Raw genomic sequence first — 21,664 nt, forward strand, 5'->3', positions numbered from 1 at the left:
TGTTTAGTTTTTTGGGTTTTTTTACTTATTAAAATATGATAGCTGTGAGAGCAGGGGTGAGAAAGCTTGCTCTGTTGGCTGAATAGAGAGCTGGTCAATAATGTGGTCTGTGCCGCTCATCATCCCGTAGACCTTCACTCCCTTGATGACTGCCACTCTGAGGAGTCCATGCCTGTTGAGTTGGTTCTCTCAAGCCAGCTCTTCCATCCTTCTGATCATCCGTGCTATCCGCTGAGCCTCCTGGTTCTGCTGGAGTCAGTTTGTAAGGGAGCAATCGGAATTACAAACAGCTTTTCTGAAGGTGAACCTGTCAGTTTTTTAGTCATCATGGTGGTTTCTGGTTTGTTTGTTCATTTCTACTGGTTCCGTTGGCGTCCAGATATCTGAGCTGATACGTGAAGATGGCTCTGAAAACAGTGACTAAAAAGATGTTCCTTGAGGAGTTAGAGCTGGTTTAGATGCTGTTGTGTGGATATTTGTGCGGTTGCAAATGTTGATCTCATCGCTACCCACAAACCAGCGCGCGTGTCGTGGGCTCACAGTTGATGTGTACGGACAATCATAACCACGCGTGAGAAAGGCGACGCTCGTGGGTGCAGTGTCTGATGTAATTCATGAGTACCGGAGTCACAATCCCCAAATTGCTTGATTAATTCGTGCACTTAATTAAGTGCCAGTGTGCTTCCAAAGGCTTGCTGCTGTGCCTGTGTTAGGCAGAGCTTGGTCTGGATTCCTGGACCCGAGGGGCTGAGGTTCTTGCTAGCATCCTGTGAAGTTAGCGCCGAATAAAAGCCGTGTCCGTCCCAGGTGGCTGCAGAGGCTTTGGGTTGGTCTTGCTCAGTCTGGCCTCCAAGAAAAGCTGCTGTTTGGTCTTTGCATCAAGAAGAGTGTGGCCAGCAGGACGAGGGAGGTTCTCCTTCCCCTCTACACTGCCCTGGTGAGGCCCCATCTGCAGTGCTGTGTCCAGTTCTGGGCTCCCCAGTTCAAGAAAGATGAAGAGCTACTGGAGAGAGTCCAGCGGAGGGCTACAAGGATGGTGAGGGGACTGGAGCATCTCTCCTACGAGGAGAGGTTGAGGGAACTGGGCTTGTTCAGCCTGGAGAAGAGAAGGCTGCGAGGGGACCTAATAAATGCTTATAAATATCTGCAGGGTGGGTGTCAGAAGGATGGGGCCAAGCTCTTTTCAGTGGTGCCCAGCGACAGGACAAGGGGCAACGGGCACAACCTGAGGCACAGGAAGTTCCGTCTGAACACGAGGAAGAACTTCTTCCCTCTGAGGGTGCCGGAGCCCTGGCCCAGGCTGCCCAGGGAGGTTGTGGAGTCTCCTTCTCTGGAGATATTCCAGCCCCGCCTGGACGCGGTGCTGTGCAGCCTGCTGTGGGTGACCTTGCTTCAGCAGGGGGTTGGGCTGGGTGACCCACAGTGGTCCCTTCCAACCCCTACTATTCTGTGATTCTGTGATTACTTCGAACTATGTGATACATGAGGTTGTAACTACAGGGCAGGGTGGGGGGTGAGTTGCTGTTGACTTTTTTTGCCTTTCGGAACTAAACGAGCTTGCCCCTAGGTGTATGTAGTGGTTGGAGGCAGAGGAAGGAGCAGATAAACCCAATGATCTGAATTTCCAGCCCCCAGCAAGGGGAGGTGGTGACTGGTTCTGCTGACAGTGCCCTGATGGAGACCCGTCCCTTGCAAGGCTGGAGCATGACTTCACGTTTGGGCTAGTGAAATGTGTTTCACCCCCCACATTATTGGTCCAGCATTCAGCATCATGTGAGCCTTCTCCAGCACTTGGTTTTGACTTGCTTGATACATTTTCCATACGGTAAATTCAGTGTACAGCATTGTTTGCCCTTTTCTGGAACACTTATGAGCATGGTGACCATCATGTTCATGTAGGGCCTCTCTGAGAACTTCCAGTTGTTGTGAAAACAACAATTTCCTATCCGTTGTTGAACCAGTTAGTAAGATGCAAGGACAAGTTCCTTCTTATCCCATGTCACCGTAAACCTTGAAGAACTCCAGCTGAGAGATCTTGCCACATCCCTCATGGAAGTCTGGGTGTTCTGTCAGCCAGATCGTCTTTCCCCGTGTGCTGCTTGGTTGCTTGGGGGAAAAATGAGATTTGTGAAGAGTGATTGCATTATATTTGTCTAGCAGTCTTCTGACTTGCGTTTCTCATAACTTTAGCAGATTTTTCTGGTTTAAAGTTAAAAATATTCTGCGGTTACCTCGATGTTTCTTTAGAGCCTTTTAAAAAACAAACAAGAAGGTAATCAGATCTTTTTTAATTGCTTTCATATTCTTTTTAGGCAAAGAAACTGCCCTTACTTGATTTATTTATTGCATATCTTTTCCCTTTCTTCTGCAAGTACGACTTAAGCAATTATTATGAAAATTGTGGACATGTAGAATGTTAATCTGGAATCATAGGACTCAAAAGGATTCCTTTTCTGTGGCTTTTGAGTAAACATTTGGGATTAATTCTCAAGATTTAATGACCAAAACTGGGTCTTTCACTTGCTTAGAAAACCGTGTATAACTCTAGCTTTTGAATAATCTTCACCATGATGCCAAGAAGGCCAATGGGATCCTGGGGTGCATCAAGAGGAGTGTGGCCAGCAGGTCGAGGGAGGTTCTCCTCCCCATCTACTCTGCCCTGGTGAGGCCCCATCTGGAGTCCTGTGTCCAGTGCTGGGCTCCCCAGTTGAAGAAAGATGAGGAGCTCCTGGAGAGAGTCCAGCGGAGGGCTACGAGGATGAGGAGGGGACTGGAGCATCTCTCCTACGAGGAGAGGCTGAGGGAGCTGGGCTTGTTCAGCCTGGAGAAGGCTGAGAAGGAACCTTAGAAATGCCTCTAAATATCTGCAGGGTGGGTGTCAGGAGGACGGGGCCAGACTCTTTCCAGTGGTGCCCAGCGACAGGACAAGGGGCAACGGGCACAAACTGCAGCAGAGGAAGCTCCAGCTGAACAGGAGGAAGAACTTCTTCCCTCTGAGGGTGACGGAGCCCTGGAACAGGCTGCCCAGGGAGGCTGTGGAGTCTCCTTCTCTGGAGATATTCCAGCCCTGCCTGGACAAGGTCCTGTGCAGCCTGCTCTGGGTGACCCTGCTTGGGCAGGGGGCTGGGCTGGGTGACCCACAGAGGTCCCCTCCAACCCCGAACATTCTGTGATTTTTCGGTTACTTTATTACAGCAGTGGGAGCAATGAATGCTGTTGCTGCCAAAAGAAAAGAGTTGGAAAAGCTGGGGGAATAAAGGAGGAGGACGCTGCGTGTTCGATAGCCTGGGGGGTTCTTGGAGAGAGCGATGCTCCGTTCCGAGCTGTGCTCTGCTGCAAACTTCCTTAGCGCTCTGCTTCCGCGGGCCTTGCAGAGTAACCTGGTGCCCATTGCTGTAGCAAGTCGTGAAACGACGAGCGAGGGTCTTGCATTCCGCGTGGCGCTGGCGAGGGCCGTGCTGGCGGATCTCTGGGGGCCTGCGTGTGGCTACCCAAGACACGGGCGGTCTCTTGTCGCCAGGCCGCTGGCGGGCTCGCGGTGCATTCCCTGTTAACAAAACTGAGCAGAACGCTTGGAGGCGGATGGGTTCTGAACACATTATCATGGTTTTGCAGTAGACTTAAATATTGGCTTTGTCTACTCTGAAAGACGTGTTAATGATGGTGTCAGGTTTAATTCTTTATTGGAACATCAGAGGCACTCTTTGTTCCTTTGCACCAGCCCCTTTACAGTCTGAACGAATGTAAAGAGCATTTCTGTGCCTTTTTCTTGTGATGTGCCATTGATCTGGTTTCATTTGGGTGCTGGCAAGGGAAACGGTGTAGTCTTTTGGAACATAATACACAGAGATATAAAAAATAATAGCATGCATGTGAAAATGCAAAGAAGTATTTCTTATTAGAAGGCAATGACCACTAACTGCTAAAGTATAAATGTTATTTAATGTGTGTTCTTTTTTACTCAAGCTTGTATTAAGACCAAATATTCTTTGCTTCTAACAATGCTTGTAAGTTCAATAGGCCTAATATTGACATTTTCTTTCAACTAAATGAATGTAACTCCTGTCTGTATAATTGGTGGTTTTTTTCCAATTTAGGAATATATAAAAGTAATGAGAACTTGCAGGTTTACCCAGCCGTGTAAAATTCTGATGAACACTTGTGGAATGATGGAAAGATCAAATATAATAGTAATTTATTAATGCCTTTTTCTCTGCAGGGTGCTGGTCAAGACAAACTTGGGATCTACGTCAAGTCCGTTGTGAAGGGCGGCGCCGCGGATGTGGTTAGTAATGTTCTTAAACGTCAGAAGTTCAGAGGTAGAAAGGTCCTTTGGAAATGCTCTGAAATCCTTGGTTTGCTGCTATGTGCGAATAATTGTTTTAATTTAGGCCACGTTAGCCCTGGTGTATGAGTTTTCTTCTCTCCTGGGTATGTTTAGGATGGTCGTCTGGCTGCAGGGGATCAGCTGCTCAGTGTGGATGGTCGGAGCTTGGTGGGCCTGTCCCAGGAGAGGTACGGAACGCTTCCCTTGGCTGTCTTTACATGAAGAGGATGCTAGAGTAATAAGTTACTGAAAAGGGCTGAAGCTCATTTTTTTACCTGTTAGGCTTTGTCTTGAATATTATAACTGCCTATGAATAACCTTGGTAACAGGGTCAGCTGTTTGTGTGGTACTTTCTGTGTATGATACAGGTTACCTGCATAGAAGAGGTTGTGTTACACGCTCGGGCTTTAGTTTTGAGCAAACTTTCTTGAGCTCCAATTTTAAATATTTTGGCTTCTGACCTTTAACTGCAGAAACTGCAAATCATAATTGCCTGTAGGTGTTGTCTCTTTAATAAGCATCCCTTCTAGTTATCATCATCTAATTTTTTTCAAAGTGATTTGAAGTATTAATCAGAAAAAGAGTGTTTTGTCAAACAAAATATTACTGGAATAAACGTGAGAAATCGTGACACACAAACTGATGATAAGAAGAACTAAGTAATACAGTGCCTAATTTTATTTTCTTTTCATTTCTTTGGCTTTTATTGCAGGGCAGCAGAACTTATGACTAGGACAGGTTCTGTAGTAACACTAGAAGTAGCAAAACAAGGAGCAATTTACCATGGTCTGGCAACCCTGCTTAATCAGCCATCCCCAATGATGCAAAGAGGTAAACCCGCTAATATCATTTATGTTGGTGACAGCTTTATAAGTCTTAGAATGCAGAAAATAGAAGATTTCACAGTAGCTTGCCAAACTACCAAAATATTAAATTGGAAAAGAAACATAATTGCACAGAAAAGAAGCATTTCTTTTCTTATCAAAACTTCATCTTTTTTTAAATACGGTTTGAGATTATGGTAGTATTAATTATTAATAAATGCTTTGCATATGTGCCTTTTTAAAAAATTAAGTGATGCATTTAAACATGGTTCCGTTTCAAAATAATTTCCTTTTTAACAAGTGGATTGTAATGAATACAAAGGGTGTTAAACTCCAGTGGCTTTTTATCCCTTTCGTAAAAGCTTCTCTCCTCCTCTCGGAATACAACTTCTTGTAACCAGAGAGTGCAGTGTAATTACTGAGAGAGAAATAAATAGGAACAGAAGCCCCTTGAATGTGTTTTGCTATTTAATAATTTTCTTTTTTTTTAAACCAGAAATATTGAAACATATCTTCTTAAGTTTCTGTGTCTGATCATAAGGAGTTCTTGGATGTTTCTCTAGCGTTACCTGTTATCATCCTACTTCAGTGAACTAACAAAAGGCATATTTAAGTCTTATGTAAAATAATGTTGTAAATGAAGACCTTTTCCACATCTAGGGTGGTACTGTAGTCTAGAAAAGAACGGGTTAAAAGACTAAATCCTTATTATCGCAGTTTACAACACCATCCCAGATGGCATATGCCTCTGAGAGTCAGCAAGAGACTTTTCAGTAAAGCACATTTGGCTTTTCCAAATATTGTGGTACCTTTTCACAAGCTCTTTTGAAGCACACAAAGCAGTGGAATCCCGTATAGTTGATGCGAGAGCCGGCTTGCGTGTCTGAAGAAGTGAAGATTTTCAGATGCACCACTTGCTTTACTGGCAACTCATTTTTAATGATAAATGCCAGGTAGCCGTGGTTTGAAAAAGAATATGCTAGACAGTAGTTAATATAAGTGAAAGGGGGAAAATACATATCCAACTATTACAGTTTCTGACCGCCGTGGCTCAGGTAAACCCCGACCAAAGAGTGAAGGCTTCGAGCTGTATAACAACTCCACTCAGAACGGGTCCCCCGAGAGCCCGCAGCTGCCGTGGACGGAGTACAGCGAACCCAAGAAGCTGCCGGGGGATGAGAGGCTAATGAAGAACAGAGCCGATCATCGCTCCAGCCCCAACGTAGCAAGTAAGGAAGTTTATCCTTCTTCTAGCAGTAGATGCCTCCTCCACTAGCCTTAGAGGCTGTTGAAGTCAAAAAGGGGATGATTGTTTTTAAAAATGGATTGTGTTTAAAATGCTAACGTAGCAGTAACATTTGGAGCAAGCCTGCTGTTAGAACTGTTCAAAGGAAAATCATAGTTATTTTGTGAATACTATTATTTTATTAAGTTACGTAAATGATTATTAACAGTCATGTAAATGCTTCCTTTAACTTTCCAACAGATCAGCCTCCAAGCCCGGGGGGAAAGAATGCTTATGCATCTGGAACTACCACCAAAATAACCTCAGTCTCTACTGGAAATCTCTGTACAGAGGTCAGAAACGGCAAGCAAAACTCTGGCTATTAAACTTTCCGTAGCTATCGATAGCGTCAGTGTGCTGGAATCAAACCAGCCCCTTGCTTAACTCTTTGAACCTAATGCTGGTGCGAGTGGCTTGGGGGGGGGTTGCTTATTACAGCTAATGAGATTGAGACAGCTTTGAGTGATTTGTGTTAAATTTTGTTCATGAAGTTGTCCTGGTGAGTTCTTAGGTTTGTACAATATTGCCTACTTGTTTTCAGACCGTAAAAATATGAGTCATAACCACAATTATATTGGATACTGGACAGCCTCTTTATCTCCTGATCCAGACCAATAATGCCAAAAGAAAACATTTGGAAGGTGCATGTTTAGAATAATATTCCATACAGATCTGCGTGATTAGAAAAATCTACCTTGTCTTCTGTTTGCCTTTTCCAGGAAGAGACTCTGCCTCCACGACCTGAAGCTTACCCCATCCCGACACAGACCTACACTAGAGAATATTTCACGTTCCCAGCTTCAAAGTCCCAGGATCGAATGGGTCCGGCTCAGAGCCAGTGGCCAAATTATGAAGAAAAACCGCAGGTCCCGGCAGAAAGTAATCATTCGCTCAATACTACGATGCAGGTGAGAAGTAATTCCTTTCAATAGAAGAAAAAACCAGAGACAAACTGCTTGCTTTCCACTCCCAGGCTGCTGGGGGCATTTTTGCAGAACAGTCAACTCTGTAATCACTGAGCTGCTGAGGACAAACTGTACCATAGGGCGGAGAGCATCGGTACTGTTGCCAAGACTATCTCGGGTTCAGAAACCTTATGCTCTTTTTTTTTAAAATCTTTTTCTTTTTTGGGGTCCCCCCCTGTAGAATTTGTATTATGATGTTCTGCAGGCCTGTTACCTGGGGTGTTTCAGTCCCCCAGGAGAGGTGATGGGGTGTTGATGGTAGTAGGTTTTGTCTTGTAAAATGTTTTGTGGCTTTTTGAAAAGCAAACTAAATCTTTCACTCTTCCGAGGTTTACATGGCAAAAGCTCTTCTCCTGCGGGGTGTGTTGTTTAAGTGACAAAGGGAAGCATTAAACATGAAACAAAACGGTACTTTGAGGCCTGTCCAGGGTCTTCACTGAAACACATTTCCAGCTCTTAGTTAAAAAAAAAAAAGATTCAAGTTGTATCTGTTATCAAAGTGCAGATGCTTCTTGACCTGAAATCAGTTTACCCCACTGTACCTTGATAAATTCAAAAAATAATGTTGTTCTGCTCTTTGTAAATGAGGACTTTGCTCAAATCCATGCAGAAAATTAAATCTGAATTCTGTCACTGGATCATCTTTTTCTGTAATCCACCAGAGACATTAAAATACAGAGAGAAAGCTTTTTTTGCCATTTTTTAATTTGTGGTGCAAGCAGAGCCTACACCAGGCTCAGTATGTTTTACTTTCGGAAAAGCAGTGTCATGTAAATTTATCTTCAGACAGCGTGATAGAAGCCAAGTGAGGATGGGTTATTGGTTACTCACACATGTATCAGCAAGTGAATTCCCTAAAAAGTCAATTGGATAAAAGCTCAGTGCTTTTTGTTTTGGTTTTTTTTCAATATTGTAGATACCAAATCCTAATTATTTCAGCTGTTAAGAAAACAGATGTGCGATGGTAATTCTGAAGGAGAACGCCGCACGTTAAATGACCGCAGCACATAGCTCTGGAAATACCATGCTGAAGAGGAAAATAGACTTAAAAAAAAAAAAATCATCCTTTTAATCTTTACAGTGAGAACTAGGCTTGTTAAAAAAAACCCCAAACAAATAAAAAAAACCAAACCACAAACCCACATCCCCACCCCCCCAAATAACCCAAAAGAATCCCCCCAAAAAGCTGCCGTGTGCTCCTGACTGATGGGCGATGCCTGCGTTAGCAGACTGCTTGGCTGGGTGCGTCTGCACAGCAAATCGGACACAAGCAGCTCTTGTCCAGCTCTGCTGGCCTAATAGAGCGTGAAAAATAACACTCGTTCACCTCAAAGGAAGGCATTCTTTAGAGGTCGTGGTTCAGGTCTTGGATGGAGGAAAAACAAAAGGAGTTTGCTTCGTTAGTCTTCTCTCGGTTGGTGATAATTAGTACGTTATGTGCTCGGTGCTTAGTCGTTCCTAACATGGAAAGTATGAATATTTGCTTCAAAAAAATCATTAACAGATTGGATAAGCCTAAATTAATGCCCGGTATTCCTGTTCAGGAGATTGTTCGGTGCAGTCGGACCCTGAGCTTGTAGAAAAAAACCCGTTTGTTGCCCTAAAAAAGCGACAGAGGCACAGACGGGTACCCCCATGCCCCCAGAGCGGGGGGAAGCAGCCCTGGCCGCCCCAGTTCCCTGCCCGTGAGCGCTGCTCTGGCACTGGGAGCTTCCCACGGGCATCTCGCCTGGTGGTGGGGTGAAAGCAGCGGCTCCCTTCTCCTCCCAGTAAGAAAAACGTTCACTGGAGCCGGCTGAAGCCCGAGCAGCCGAGCTGAGCTGCCTGCGCCGAGCTGCCGGGCTCCCGTGCTGAGGAGCTGTGCAAGCTGGGGAGGTCTCAGCTGGAGCACCATTTGCGTCCTCCCAGTCCAGATTTCCAGGCGTTTCAGAGCTTGCAAAGTCCCCCACCGCTCCAACGAGTTAAAAAGACTGAGAATATTTTATTGTTGGGTTTGGGAAACGTACTGGGCATGGAAATGCTGAGATTCACTAAAAGCAATTACCTTCAGTAATAAGAATGCGGTTTGTGAGCCATTTTCAAATATGTTTTAATACAGACGGGCGATGAAATACATGCCTTGGTTCATTTTTTCCAGCGTGTGGCTCGTTCCCAGGAAGAACTCCGCGATAAAGCTTTCCAGCCAGAGAGGAATCGTTTGGAAGTCGTCATACGGAAGGACGCGGAGTACATCGATCGGAAGTCGGACAGCGACCAGTGGATGAACTCGTCTGTGGATTCCAGCACGTCCAGCCAGGAGCACCTGAACCATTCGTCCAAACCGGTCTCGCCTGGTTCTTGTTTAGCTAAAAGTGGACCTGGCCGTTGGAAAACCCCAGCTGCTAGCCAGCCAACTCCAGTGGCCATTTCCCAGCCCATCAGGACAGAGCTTCCCCCTCCGCCGCCGCCTCCTCCGGTGCATTATGCAGCTGAGTTCGATGAGCTGCAGATGGATCTGCCTCTGCCTCCCCCTCCTCCTCCGAGTCAGGTAGGAGCACAAGCGTCCTCCCAGGTGGCTGCTGCGGAGCGTAAGAAAAGAGAAGAGCATCAGAGGTGGTATGAAAAGGAGAAGGCACGTCTGGAAGAAGAACGAGAGAGGAAACGTCGCGAGCAAGAGAGAAAGCTGGGCCAGATGCGTTCTCAGCCGCTAATTCCCGCTCAGCCCGTGGTTCCTCCTGTTTCCCTTCAACAAGTGAAATCGGAAAAGCCTTCAACTTTGCAGAGGCCTCAAGAAACGGTCATTCGAGAGCTGCAGCCGCAGCAGCAGCCTCGGACTATTGAGCGGAGGGATCTGCAGTACATCACGATCAGCAAGGAAGAGCTGTCCTCTAGCGACAGCCTCTCCCCGGACCCCTGGAAGCGGGACGCCAAGGAGAAGCTGGAGAAGCAGCAGCAGATGCACATCGTGGACATGCTGAGTAAAGAGATTCAGGAGCTTCAGAACAAGCCCGATCGTACGGCGGAAGAAAATGACCGCCTGCGCAAACTCATGCTGGAGTGGCAGTTCCAAAAGCGGCTGCAAGAATCGAAGCAGAAGGATGAAGATGATGATGAAGAGGAGGACGATGACGTGGATACGATGCTCATCATGCAGCGACTGGAGGCAGAACGGAGAGCGAGGGTAAAAGGGGTTAATCCTTTCTAAACAAAAGTATTGTGAACTTATATCTTGGTGGGGTCTCTGGCTTTGTCCAAGTCTTTCGATGTTCTTGCAGGGTAAAGGAGGACGAAGCTTTCTGAAATACCTTGAATTTTAGAATTGCTAACTGGCAGTGGCTTCACCAGTTAAGCGATGTATTATGACAGCATCATAGCTACCCATGACAGAATCCAAGCTGGCAGTCGAATTTACTGTTCTGGTTGTGGGGAAAGACATTCCCCTTGGATAAAGGGATTGTGCCGTGTAGCTGGAGTGGGATTAGTAGGTTAAATATGGCGGGAGTTTGCTTGTGGGAAGGTAAGCAAAAACATTTGAAGTTATGAAAGTCTCTAGGAGAATCGAGAACAAAAAAATAGTGTGATTTTTTTGTTTTCTCCCACCCCTCCCCCCCAGTATATCTGCCTCTAAGTGTTCTTATTTACAGCTTGGACCTGAGCACAGACACTGGATGCGTGCGGTTCCCAGGGACCAGCGAGCTGAACGGAGGTTCCACTGCGGTGGTCTCCTCCAAGCAGTGGCTGGGGCGTAAGGCGGCCGCTACCCCAGCCTCTGCCACCCCTCGCAGCGCCGAGCCGCGGGGTTTGGCTGCGCCCTGCCAAGGGCTCCAGCTCGTACGGACCTGGATTTCGCGTGGTGTCCAGTTTGATCAGTGTCCCAGTCCCACCAGGTTTGCTTACCTTGGCTTCAGCGCTGTCAAAGCTCGTAATACAGCGAAGAAGAGAACGCAGCTGACCAGCGCGGTGACGTTTTTATCGCTCCGCTGGTGGCTGTCGGCTCTCAGAATCTGGGAAGTCTGTTGTTACTGGGAAGCAATTTCCATAGGAAAACTTGTTTTTCTTTCCTGACGAACAGCACGGATAGCAAAGCTGCGTACTAATCGCTGCGCTTTGACAGGCTGAAAATCCAGCTCTGCAATATGCCGAGTGCCTTCGGTCCGTTTCTCTTGAAAGGTTGACTTAATTCTGTGATAAACAGTTTTGAATTCTTGAGAAATGTTTGCAGATGCTTCTTTTGACTTTCAGAAGTTGCCATGGGCTTCAGTAGTATTTGAGTTCTGGATTGTTTTGGCAGCTGGATTTCCTAAACTTGCTCTGCTCACGCTGACTGCAGTCCGCACCGCTTTCCTTTCTTCTTGTGGCTGACTTTATTACTGCGTAGAACAACAGATGCCTCAAACTTGGACACTGAAGAAAGGAAAAGCCAAATAGATCTTTGGCAAGCAGGCTGCCTTAAAGCCCGGCGTCACTAATGTGTGGTTCGTAGCACATAGGCAGTTACCTGTGGGCATAAAAAACCCCATGTAAAACTGCCATTTTAACAAATGATGTCTGTAAAACGTTCCTGTGGCAAGGCAAAAAAGGCCACGTGGCACTAACAGAAAGCCAGCTGTGGTGCACAGCGCCGTGTCCCTCTTCTCTGTAAGTGCTGGCTTTAAAATGCTGTTTGTGCATAAAGTGCTTCCAGCATTCTGGAACATTTTGAAACTGAGAAACAACGGTTGTCCTGAACTGAAGTGCAGTTTGCAGTGTGGTTACGCTGCGCAGTCTGTAGCAGGAGAGATGCACTAAGCAGCATCTCTGGAGAAACACGGAGGTTTTGAGTGAGTCAAGCTGATACTGATAAAAATCTCAGATGGATTGTTTTCATTTCTGTATTTCAGGGTGATGTCAATTCAGTTCTAAAGCAGCTGCCTTAACAAATAAAAGAAAATGCTTTTGAAATAGCACAAGTCTAACCTAGCTTTATTTTCACTGTGCTTCTGTCTTTTTTTTCCCCTTTCTTGCTACCTGCAGCAGACTGCTGTGCCAGCAATCTCTGTTCTAGATTTGGTATGTTTGCTTCTTTCTCTTCAATATCTCTTTCCCGTTTCAATTTCCTGATGTTGTTGTTAACCCCCCTGTGTGCTTTGGGTGATGATTTGGCATCTTCGGGTGTTCAGAAATCGTCGTGACCCAAAGAGCAGTAGGCTCACGGCCAGCATGCGTTGGAGTGTCTCCAGATGCCCTGACTCCCTTCCCTCTGGAGCCTGGGCTCTGCTTGCAGGCGTGGTTGGTTGGTTGTAGCAGTGCTCTGGTAGAAAACTGTGTCCTGGGTGTTTTGTGCAAGCATGTTCGTAAAATCTGACCAAGAACTTTGAAAGAGCAGGCTGTGAGGTAAGAGCCCTTTTTCCTTTTCCCTTTTTCTTCCCTTTTTCTTCCCTTTTTTCTTCCCTTTTTTCTTCCCTTTTTTCTTCCCTTTTTTCTTCCCTTTTTCTTCCCTTTTTCTTCCCTTTTTTCTTCCCTTTTTTCTTCCCTTTTTTCTTCCCTTTTTTCTTCCCTTTTTTCTTCCCTTTTTCTTCCCTTTTTCTTCCCTTTTTCCCTTCCATTTTCAGAAGAGCTCTGGCCACACCAGTCCTTGCCAGTTTGAAGTGAAATTGTCCTGAGAGCCAGACAGTACAGCACGCTGCTCAGCACGTGCTGAAACGCCGTTCTTCACAGGTGTTAGAATTTTCTCATTGAATTCAGAATGGATTGTAAACTCAGGAATTACTTCTGAACTAACACTTCCAAGTAGGACACACAAACATGCAATTATTAAGTTACCATATAATTTCAGTTTCATTTGGTTAATACCATTCTGCATCTGAAACAGGAGAGGCCTTCAGGTGGGAGCAGTAATTGCTATGACTGCGGCTAATTCTGTATTTTTATTGCTCTCATTGGAAGTGGGTACATGGGAAAAAAGTTCTGTAGGCTTCTAGAGGAGAAATACCTCCCCTTCGAAGTGTATTTCTGTATAATGAGTATACTAATTTGAAAGAAAGGTAATGCTTACAAGTCACAGAATCACAGAATGATCCTCTTAGTATAATTAATTTGAGCTGCTGGAAAAAACTGTAAACACGTCTGTTCAATGTATGGATTTGGATATTCAGCACTGATTTATTTTTTTAAAAAGTCACCTTTTAAAATGCGTCCTGAGATAACTGGGTGAGGCTGCCGGAGGTGTTTGGCTTTGTGTCTGTGGCACACGAGCGTGAAGCCGTCGGCAGCGGTGAGACGGGTGAAGCGTGGCAGCTTTCCCGATTGGCGGACGAGCCGGGAGTCGTGGATTTTCCAGACTTAGTATCTATCAGTGCTTTTTCTTCTTACTACTCCTGAATTTTTTTTGCTTAAGCCTTGGTCCCCGGAGCTGCGACCGGATAGATGAAGTACTTGGGCAGCCAGGCTGTAACCTTCTGGATCTTTCCACGACGGGAGGCTGTGGAGGCAGACAGTATCGTTAGCTTCAGAAGTGGGTTAGACAAGTTCATGGCCGTCACGCTTGCGAGCAGCTCCGGCAGGGGCTTCCCGGGGCTGTGCCAGCCGGCGTCTGGGCTGCCGTGCTGGGGGCTGGGGGAGGCACAGCCATGCTCATGTGCAGCTCTGCTCCCCACAGTCGGAGACGGAATTCTGCTCCAGATGGATCCGTGGCCTCAATCAGTCCAGGATTTAGTATGTTCATAAATTTAGCTTCAAAAAAAGAAAGCAAGCGAATTCTGAAATAGATGATGTTGAATGCTATGCCCAGCAAATACCTCTTTTTTCCGAATTTCATCATTTTCACGCTGTTCACATGGTTTTCTGGGAATACTTGCACCTACCCTATACCACTTCATGTACTCAAGAAATTACCTTGTAGTTTCTAGAGGGGGGAAGAAAAATACACTTTAGAATGCTCCGTGCTTTTTTCTGCGTGTCTGACGTGAGCATTGCTGATAGCTGTTTAGTTAAAAGGCTGGAGAAAGGTGGTGAATAGTTACTGCATGAATTGTCAGCTTGCTAGTGTTTGTGTTTTAAATTCCCCAGGCCACTAACAGGTCTGACCCAGCCTTAGTTGTCACACGTAAATAGGTATAAATTTAAATCTGGAATATAAATATAATTAAATATAAATCTGAAATGTGAGACTTCTCAGGTGCCTGCCGGTCCCATCACTACCTTCACGTTCATGATAAGGAGCCGATGGGCTGATCGTTCCGGGGAGCATAGCTCGGAAGAAGGGTGGCTTTTCCTGCCCTCTGCTAGGCAGGAGCAGTGCTGCAGGCACCTGTGGGCGAGGGGGGACAGAGCTGTGCGGCTGAGCGAGCTGGTGGCACTTCCAGTAGAGCTGGGACAGAGCAGGGGGAAAGAATTAGTGCTGTGTGCTCAGCTGCTTCACTGGGTTACAGCTCGGACAGTGCTCTTCTCCGTCACGCTGGCTGTACTGGTTGGATATCAGGAAACATTTCTTCACTGCAAGAGTGGCCAGGCATTGGACCAGGCTACCCAGGGCAGTGGGGGAGTCCCCATCCCTGGAGGGGTTCAAAAACCGTGTGGATGTGGCACTTTGGGACATGGTTTAGCAGGCATGGGGGTGTTGGGTTGATGGTTGGACTTGATGATCTTAGAGGTCTTTTCCAGCCTTACTGATTCTGTGATTCTACCTGTTACAATATACATCTGTGCTGCTTTGGAGAAACCCTGGAAGTAGAGCAAATCACGTGAAAATGTGGCATTTAAACTAGAGAAAACCTAATTGGGATAGAAGCATTAATCATGCTTCTCTGGGCAACCTGGGCCAGGGCCTCACCGCCCTCAGAGTGAAGAATTCCTTCCTTAGATCTCATCTAAACGTCCCCTCTTTCAGTTTAGAGCCAGTCCCCATTGTCTTCTTTAGTTAAGGCCACCAGAAAATCAGACAAACCAGTCGCACGTCCCCTTTAATCTCATTTGAAATATTTCCTTGGTTAAGTGCATCCGAACAGGAATATTGGTTGCTAAACGCGAAGGCAGCCGTGCCGTAACCTGGGAGCAGCGACTGCCACGGGCAGTTTTTCTCTAAAGGCAGCTGGGACAGACTCAAGGCATTTCCCTGTTTTTTTTTCACTGTGCAGTTTTTGACCTTTTTTTGAGAGGAAATTACTTCTCTTCTACCAACTCTTTTGAGTTAGGAGCTGTCTTCCTTTTTGACAGCAATATTACCTCCTTGGCTGGAGTGATGTCTTTTTAATAACCAAGACAAGAAGAGTTCTTAATCCAAGCAGGGAGCTGGTTAACTACTTTATTCCCTGCTCTACCATACATACCGAGCTTGATCTCTGGCTTTATGTCATTTTCAGGCAGGGATTACGAAAGTTTTAGCCCTAAATAAGGGGAAGTTCCTCAGAGGTTGCATCCTCTAGTATACATTTGCCAAATTCCCGCCTAAATGAAATTCATAAATTTTGTTCTTTAGCTTTCATGCTCAAAAATGGTGGTTTTCAACACTTCAGATCAGAGGTGTTTTCGCTTCAGGTAGTCTGTATAGCTGCTTGAAGATGCAGAAAGCAAATGTTTTCAGAATTACCTGTTGTACAAGGTCGTAGGATAACACAAATACTGCATGAACAGTGGGGGGAAATAATTACCAGAAAATCAGTCAAAAAATAAGTCTGTTTTTAGAACGCATTGGAAAATCAATTAGGAAACCTAATCTTCTTTAAAGCACATTTTCTGTTAATTATCTGGCAGGCAGAGACACCTGCCTGAAGGTTGTCCTCACAAAGTCTATTAAAACTGAATTTCTCTTACTGTATTGTTACTGTTTCGTGTCTTAAGGGCCTCCCTCTGGACATGAAACTGGACTGTGAGAACCAAATCTAGGAGCAGAGAAGTGTCCAAGTGACAGGCAGCTTAGAGCAAGATACACCCACAGAATGTTCGGGGTTGGAAGGGCCCTCTGTGGGTCACCCAGCCCAATCCCCTGCCGAAGCAGGGTCACCCACAGCAGGCTGCACAGGACCTTGTCCAGGTGGGTCTGGAATATCTCCAGAGAAGGAGACTCCACAGCCCCTCTGGGCAGCCTGGGCCACGGCTCCCTCACCCTCAGAGGGAAGAAGTTCTTCCTCCTGTTCAGCTGGAACTTCCTCTGCTTCAGTTTGTGCCCGTTGCCCCTTGTCCTGTCACTGGACATCACTGGAAAGAGTCTGGCCCCGTCCTCCTGACCCCCCACCCTGCAGATATTTAGAGGCATTTCTAAGGTCCCCTCTCAGCCTTCTCTTCTCCAGGCTGAACAAGCCCAGCTCCCTCAGCCTCTCCTTGCAGGAGAGATGCTCCAGCCCCCTCATCATCCTCACCCATCAGTATGAAAGCTCGGGGGGGGCTGTATCGCTTTGCACCCTGTGCCGCGGGAAGAAGCAGCACGGCGCGTGGGCCCGGTTAATTCCCGCTGCTGAACACCGCCGTGCCCATGAGCGTTCCTGTCCGTCGAGCGCTGAGACGCTGTCAGCTGTAGGGAATCGGGCGCCGTGTGGGTTGCTGCTCAGTTGTCGTGTCCGTGCAGCCCGTGTCGTGAGCGTGTGTAGAACAGCGTTGTCTGCGGGGCATCGGGTGGTGGCCTGAGCTGTTCCATCTCAGTAGTCGAGGATTTCCTTGCCTCGCTCTCTGCTTTTTCCAAAACACATCTGGTGCAGATCCAGCAGGAGGTTTGATTTCTCTCCCGAGACTATTTGCAGATTTGCTGAATGAGCCCGTGACTTTAAACGGCGCGACCCCCCGACTAACGAGCCATGATTTTCCGGTGCTGAAATACTAATCCAAAACGAAAACCCAGTTGGCTGCTGGAGCTGCAGACCATCGGTTCCAAGGGTTTAATTTCACTGTACGGTACCTGCGAGACGGTTGCTGAGGCCGCCTGGGACGCGAGTCACCTCCGTCTTCTGCTCGGGGCTCATCTGGCACTGCTGGGAATGGCTCCCGGTGTGTTTTGTGAGTTTGTGTATACAGTTCTGTGCAGCTCTGTTCCTTTTTTTCCTCTTTTTTCCTCTTTTTAGGGATTTTAGGGAAAGCAGTGTAACAAAGCACACTCTTAGCAGCTGGAAAGTATATTAATTTATCTGTAGTAGAACATTTCCTACTGAATGAGTTATTTTAGATGCAAATACTCAGGTTATGGTTTTTATTTTTGGACCCACTTTAGTGACAAAAAAATTAAAGCTGCGTCTCTGTTAGCTACAGGATGAAGAACGCAGGCGGCAGCAGCAACTGGAAGAAATGCGCAAGCGCGAAGCGGAAGACCGGGCCAGGCAGGAGGAAGAGCGTCGGCAGCAAGAGGAGGAGCGGACCCGCAGAGAGGCTGAAGAAAAGGTGGTGGTCTTCCGAGCGCCGCGGGGCTCGCGGGTGGTGCTGGGGTTTTAGGGGCTCGCCGTCGGAGCCGGTTCGGGAAGGCACGGCGCGTGTCGGTCACCTCCCGCTGTCCTTCAGCCCCCAGCACGACCTGCCTGCCGGCTTTATAGTAACGGCTGGGGTCGTGGCGGCGGGTTTTGCTGTGTCTCAGGGATGGCACTTATATATTTTTGCAGGAATTGTTTTCTACAGATATATATATAGATAAATATGAAAAACTGTGGAGATGAGGACTCCATATTGTCTTTTATGTTTGGACTATAGGAAGAAAGGGAGTTCTACAAAAGAAGTGAATGATTTCAGCAGAGGGCTCGATGTGCAATCAAACAGATTCTAAAAACTCAGGCTTCTAGGTTCTTTCAGAACATTGTACGTGAATTTGGGAAGCTTTGTTGTGCAAAACTGGGAGACAAAGCACCTCATTAGACTCTTAGCATGTTTAAGACCCCCTTCTTCCTAGAGAAAGAAGAGTTAATTTTGCTCAGGTTGAAGACTTGCCTGTTAGTAGCACTGACTTCAGAATGAAGAAGGAGGGCTAGTTTTTGACGTTCAGAGAAATTTCATCTTGGAAGATTGATCAAATACATGTATTTAAAAAAAAACAACACATAGATATATTCACTTTGATAATTTGTTTTGTTAGGTTGCTTTCAAGCTTTGTTAGACTGTTTTCCATCAGCAGTGTGGGTTGACGAGTAGCAGAAAGCGGAGCTGGGCATGGCGATAGGCGAGAAGTGAGGAAGGCGTAGCTGGGCTGAGGAAAGTATCTAAAAATCTGTTGTAGGAAGTTTATAAGAAAAACAAATAACTAAAACAGAAAAAACAAGCAATAAAACCAACCGAGGCTTTCTGAATTTCTGACAATGACGCAGCCAAATGGCGTTTGGGTCCCACACCCACAAGGGTTTTCACTGACGGGTCTGGGCTGAGACACTCGTACGTCTGCCAGCTCAGAACTAACCCAGTGGGGTTAGAGAGTCGTGCCAGGAGATGAGCTGCGTGTCTGTGCTCCAGGTGGACGAGATCAGATCAGTTGGTCATTTTTTAAGGATATCTGACTCGCTGCGTTGAGCAGATAAGGTGGATTTTTTTTAAACACCGGGGTTGAAACCAGAAAGGATGGTTGTTCAAAATGCCGTGGATCCCCAGCAGAAGTTACACTGTGCGTGGACAAAAGGGTTTTTGTAACATAGAGTTTCCAAATCCATGTTTTCATTCGTTATCAAACTGCTGAGTAGACCCTTGTATTAGTTTACAATGTGGCTTAAACAAGAGCTGAACAGAATGAAACGCTGTTCAGTTTATAAACAGTAAAAATCTTTTAAACTGGAGAAATATATAGAAGATATTTTATGGCCTTTTAAACCATCAGAAGCCTTGTATAAATATCACTAGCATATGGTTTTTTAATTTTTTCTTGTAAATATTTTTTAAAAACAGTTATTTGATGTCTGTTTTAGAGAAGTTCTTTGTAATTTGATTTCTACGTAGTAGTTTTCCTGGTATTTATACTAGAAGCTTTGTTAGGAGTCCTCTATTCCAAGGCTCTGTTAATTAATACACGTTGTATAGGCAAACAGCTATAAAGTTCCTTTTTTAAGTAGTTACTTTCGGTTGGTTTATTTGGTTATTTATTTTTTTGTTAGTAGCAGTCAGTTTTAGTTATTTTTCCTCTCCCACGGATTCTTTACAGCTTGACTAAATCTACCCCTTGTTGGCTGTAGTTACGTTTTGAGCGATAAAAGCTGGCGTCGCCCTCGGTTCGAGGGCCGCTGCCTTCGTTAGCGCGGGCGGTGATAAATCTGGGAACAGCCACCCCGCTGCGTTCCCGGCCGGCTGCTGGGTCGTATGCTTCGTGTCAGTCCGTAGAGATGCCCGGCTTTTTGCCAGCGAAGCAGACAGAGGAGGTGTCTGTAGCTCGGTGACGGAGGAGTGAAGTCTCCGCGGGGTGGACGTGCCCGTCCGTCTGTCTGACCGCGGTGTTTGTGTTTCCTCCGGGCTTGCAGAGGCGGCAGGAAGAGGAGTATTACAGTCGCTTAGAGGCGGAAAGGCGCCGGCAGCACGACGAAGCAGAGCGAAGATTGCTGGAACCTGACGAGCCTGGTCTGTACAGACCTCCGCTTCCACGGGAATATGAACTCCCATCCCCAACCCCTTCATCTAACGCTCCTCCTCCCCCACCTCAGCGAAACACCTCTTACCTCAAAACACAGGTCCTCTCCCCTGACACGATTTATACTGCCAAGTTTGTTGCATACAATGATGATGATGAGGAGGAGGAGGATTCCAATCTAGCAGGTCAGGATAAGTACTCCAGCACAAGAAAATCTTATGGTGACTTTCCTCCTGCCACCCTTAAGCCACAGCAGCCCTCCCGCCAGCCTCGCCCAGTTTCAGATGGCCTCTTTCTTTCCAACTCATTCCAGTCATCTCCAGTCAATGCCAACAGTACTGCTGCCAAAAAAAGCCAGCCCCTGCCCCCACCAAACAAACCGAGTTCCATCCATGCCAGCAGCTCTAAAGGTAGACACCGCGCAATCAGGCGTCTCTGCAGAACTGTCCTCCTGTTTTCAACTCTGGTGCTGTAGATCGAATCACCGACTTCGTGATTTACTTTCCCCCCCCCACTTAATCGCTATTTTCGCTATGGTGATCTAACGTAAATCCTGATATTAATACGAATCCTCCAATTTTTAATTGTTTTGATCTCTCAAATTTCCTTGTTCTTTACCCAAACTCTTCAGAAGCAAAAATTCCATCTTTCACCCAACGAATCGGAGACGGTTTCAGCTGTTACTCAATCGGTTCAAAGTACTGTTGGTTTTGGCTTTCACTCTGTGTCTCTCAGTGATTTGTTTTGTGCAGCTGAGCGCTGGTTACTCAGGGCATCTGGAAGCGCACCTTTCTTCAACGCAGGAAACCTTTGCTGATGGGTTCGTGGACAGAGCTTTAGCTTCTGCTTTCGGTATTGGTACCGGGGGTCTCTCTCTCGACAGCGTGTGCAAATGGCTTTAAAAATCACCTTTGTAGACACAGTTCTTAAACACACAAGCAGCTCGAGACACGTAGAACGTGCAGCTAGTTCATGTATTAAGCCCCTTTACTGCTGGTTTGTGCAGTGCAGTTTTCTTGCAGAGAGTGAGAAAAGCCCAACTTTCATCTTGGAACTTTTAGCCTTGCTCCTTCCCTCCCCTTGTACACCCCTGTTATCTCTTTGTCTCCTCGTCTTGTTTCTTCTACAACTCCCAAGTGGGCAACCGTAGTGGAGTTTGGTTTCAAGGAGAGCTCTAGCTGCAAGTAACCTCAGCACCGTGTTTTATCTGCAGAGTACGAGTTTAGCTGTGGTCATGAAATCAAAGCCAATTCGGTCCAAAGTTCCATGCGACATTTTTGTTTATGTTGCTGCCGTATAGGAGGAATCTTACGTACTTTACTCTTCGAGTATGTGTCTCTGTAGATCTAGCTCTAAAAAATTTGCAGTTTGTTGATACAAGATTTTGTTTTCAAACAGCAGCATCTGCCAGCACTTCCCCACGTGCATTTTCTTCTTCTGTGTTCTGCTGAAGGGAGTGGTGGCCATGGCATTCCCCTAGTTTGTTCCTTTTACTTGTGCTGGAAGTCAGCAAAGGCCTGGCCACCAGCTCCAGCTGCTCACCTCCTCCCTCCAAACGCGGAGGGCAGCAGTCAGCTGAGGCAGCGAGGGAAGGGCTTCCTGCTGGCTTCCGGCTCACTTCTTCGCTGCATGCGAGTCCCTGACAGATGCGGAAGCCTGCAGTGCGGCACAGCCCTGATCGCCTTTTAGGCCACCTAACGAGTGATGACAGTCACTTCTTCAAGCAGAGGTGTGGCGTGCCCGGTCACGGGGAGCGTAGCAGCCTCAGAACAGGGTCTGTCGATCGGG

General features: G+C 46.5%; 1 protein-coding gene across 23 annotated transcripts in view; it reads left to right on the top strand.

The window, feature by feature from the left end:
* AFDN (afadin, adherens junction formation factor) overlaps nucleotides 1-21,664 on the top strand; it is a 140,641-nt gene that overhangs the window by 111,961 nt on the left and 7,016 nt on the right. For 6 of the 23 annotated variants that reach the window (XM_075411916.1, XM_075411926.1, XM_075411922.1 and 3 more), the window contains 9 exons: nucleotides 4,220-4,285; nucleotides 4,442-4,515; nucleotides 5,040-5,158; nucleotides 6,186-6,380; nucleotides 6,638-6,729; nucleotides 7,156-7,344; nucleotides 9,539-10,561; nucleotides 17,590-17,724; nucleotides 19,770-20,061. In XM_075411916.1, coding sequence (XP_075268031.1) covers nucleotides 4,220-4,285; nucleotides 4,442-4,515; nucleotides 5,040-5,158; nucleotides 6,186-6,380; nucleotides 6,638-6,729; nucleotides 7,156-7,344; nucleotides 9,539-10,561; nucleotides 17,590-17,724; nucleotides 19,770-20,061 — 2,185 coding nt within the window. Of the gene's footprint in view, nucleotides 1-4,219; nucleotides 4,286-4,441; nucleotides 4,516-5,039; nucleotides 5,159-6,185; nucleotides 6,381-6,637; nucleotides 6,730-7,155; nucleotides 7,345-9,538; nucleotides 10,562-12,393; nucleotides 12,430-17,589; nucleotides 17,725-19,769; nucleotides 20,287-21,664 lie in introns of all 23 variants that reach the window. The other 17 variants (XM_075411876.1, XM_075411882.1, XM_075411892.1 and 14 more) reach the window with 9 other exon arrangements.

Source organism: Opisthocomus hoazin, chromosome 2, assembly GCF_030867145.1.
Source record: "Opisthocomus hoazin isolate bOpiHoa1 chromosome 2, bOpiHoa1.hap1, whole genome shotgun sequence".
Lineage (NCBI taxonomy): Eukaryota > Metazoa > Chordata > Aves > Opisthocomiformes > Opisthocomidae > Opisthocomus > Opisthocomus hoazin.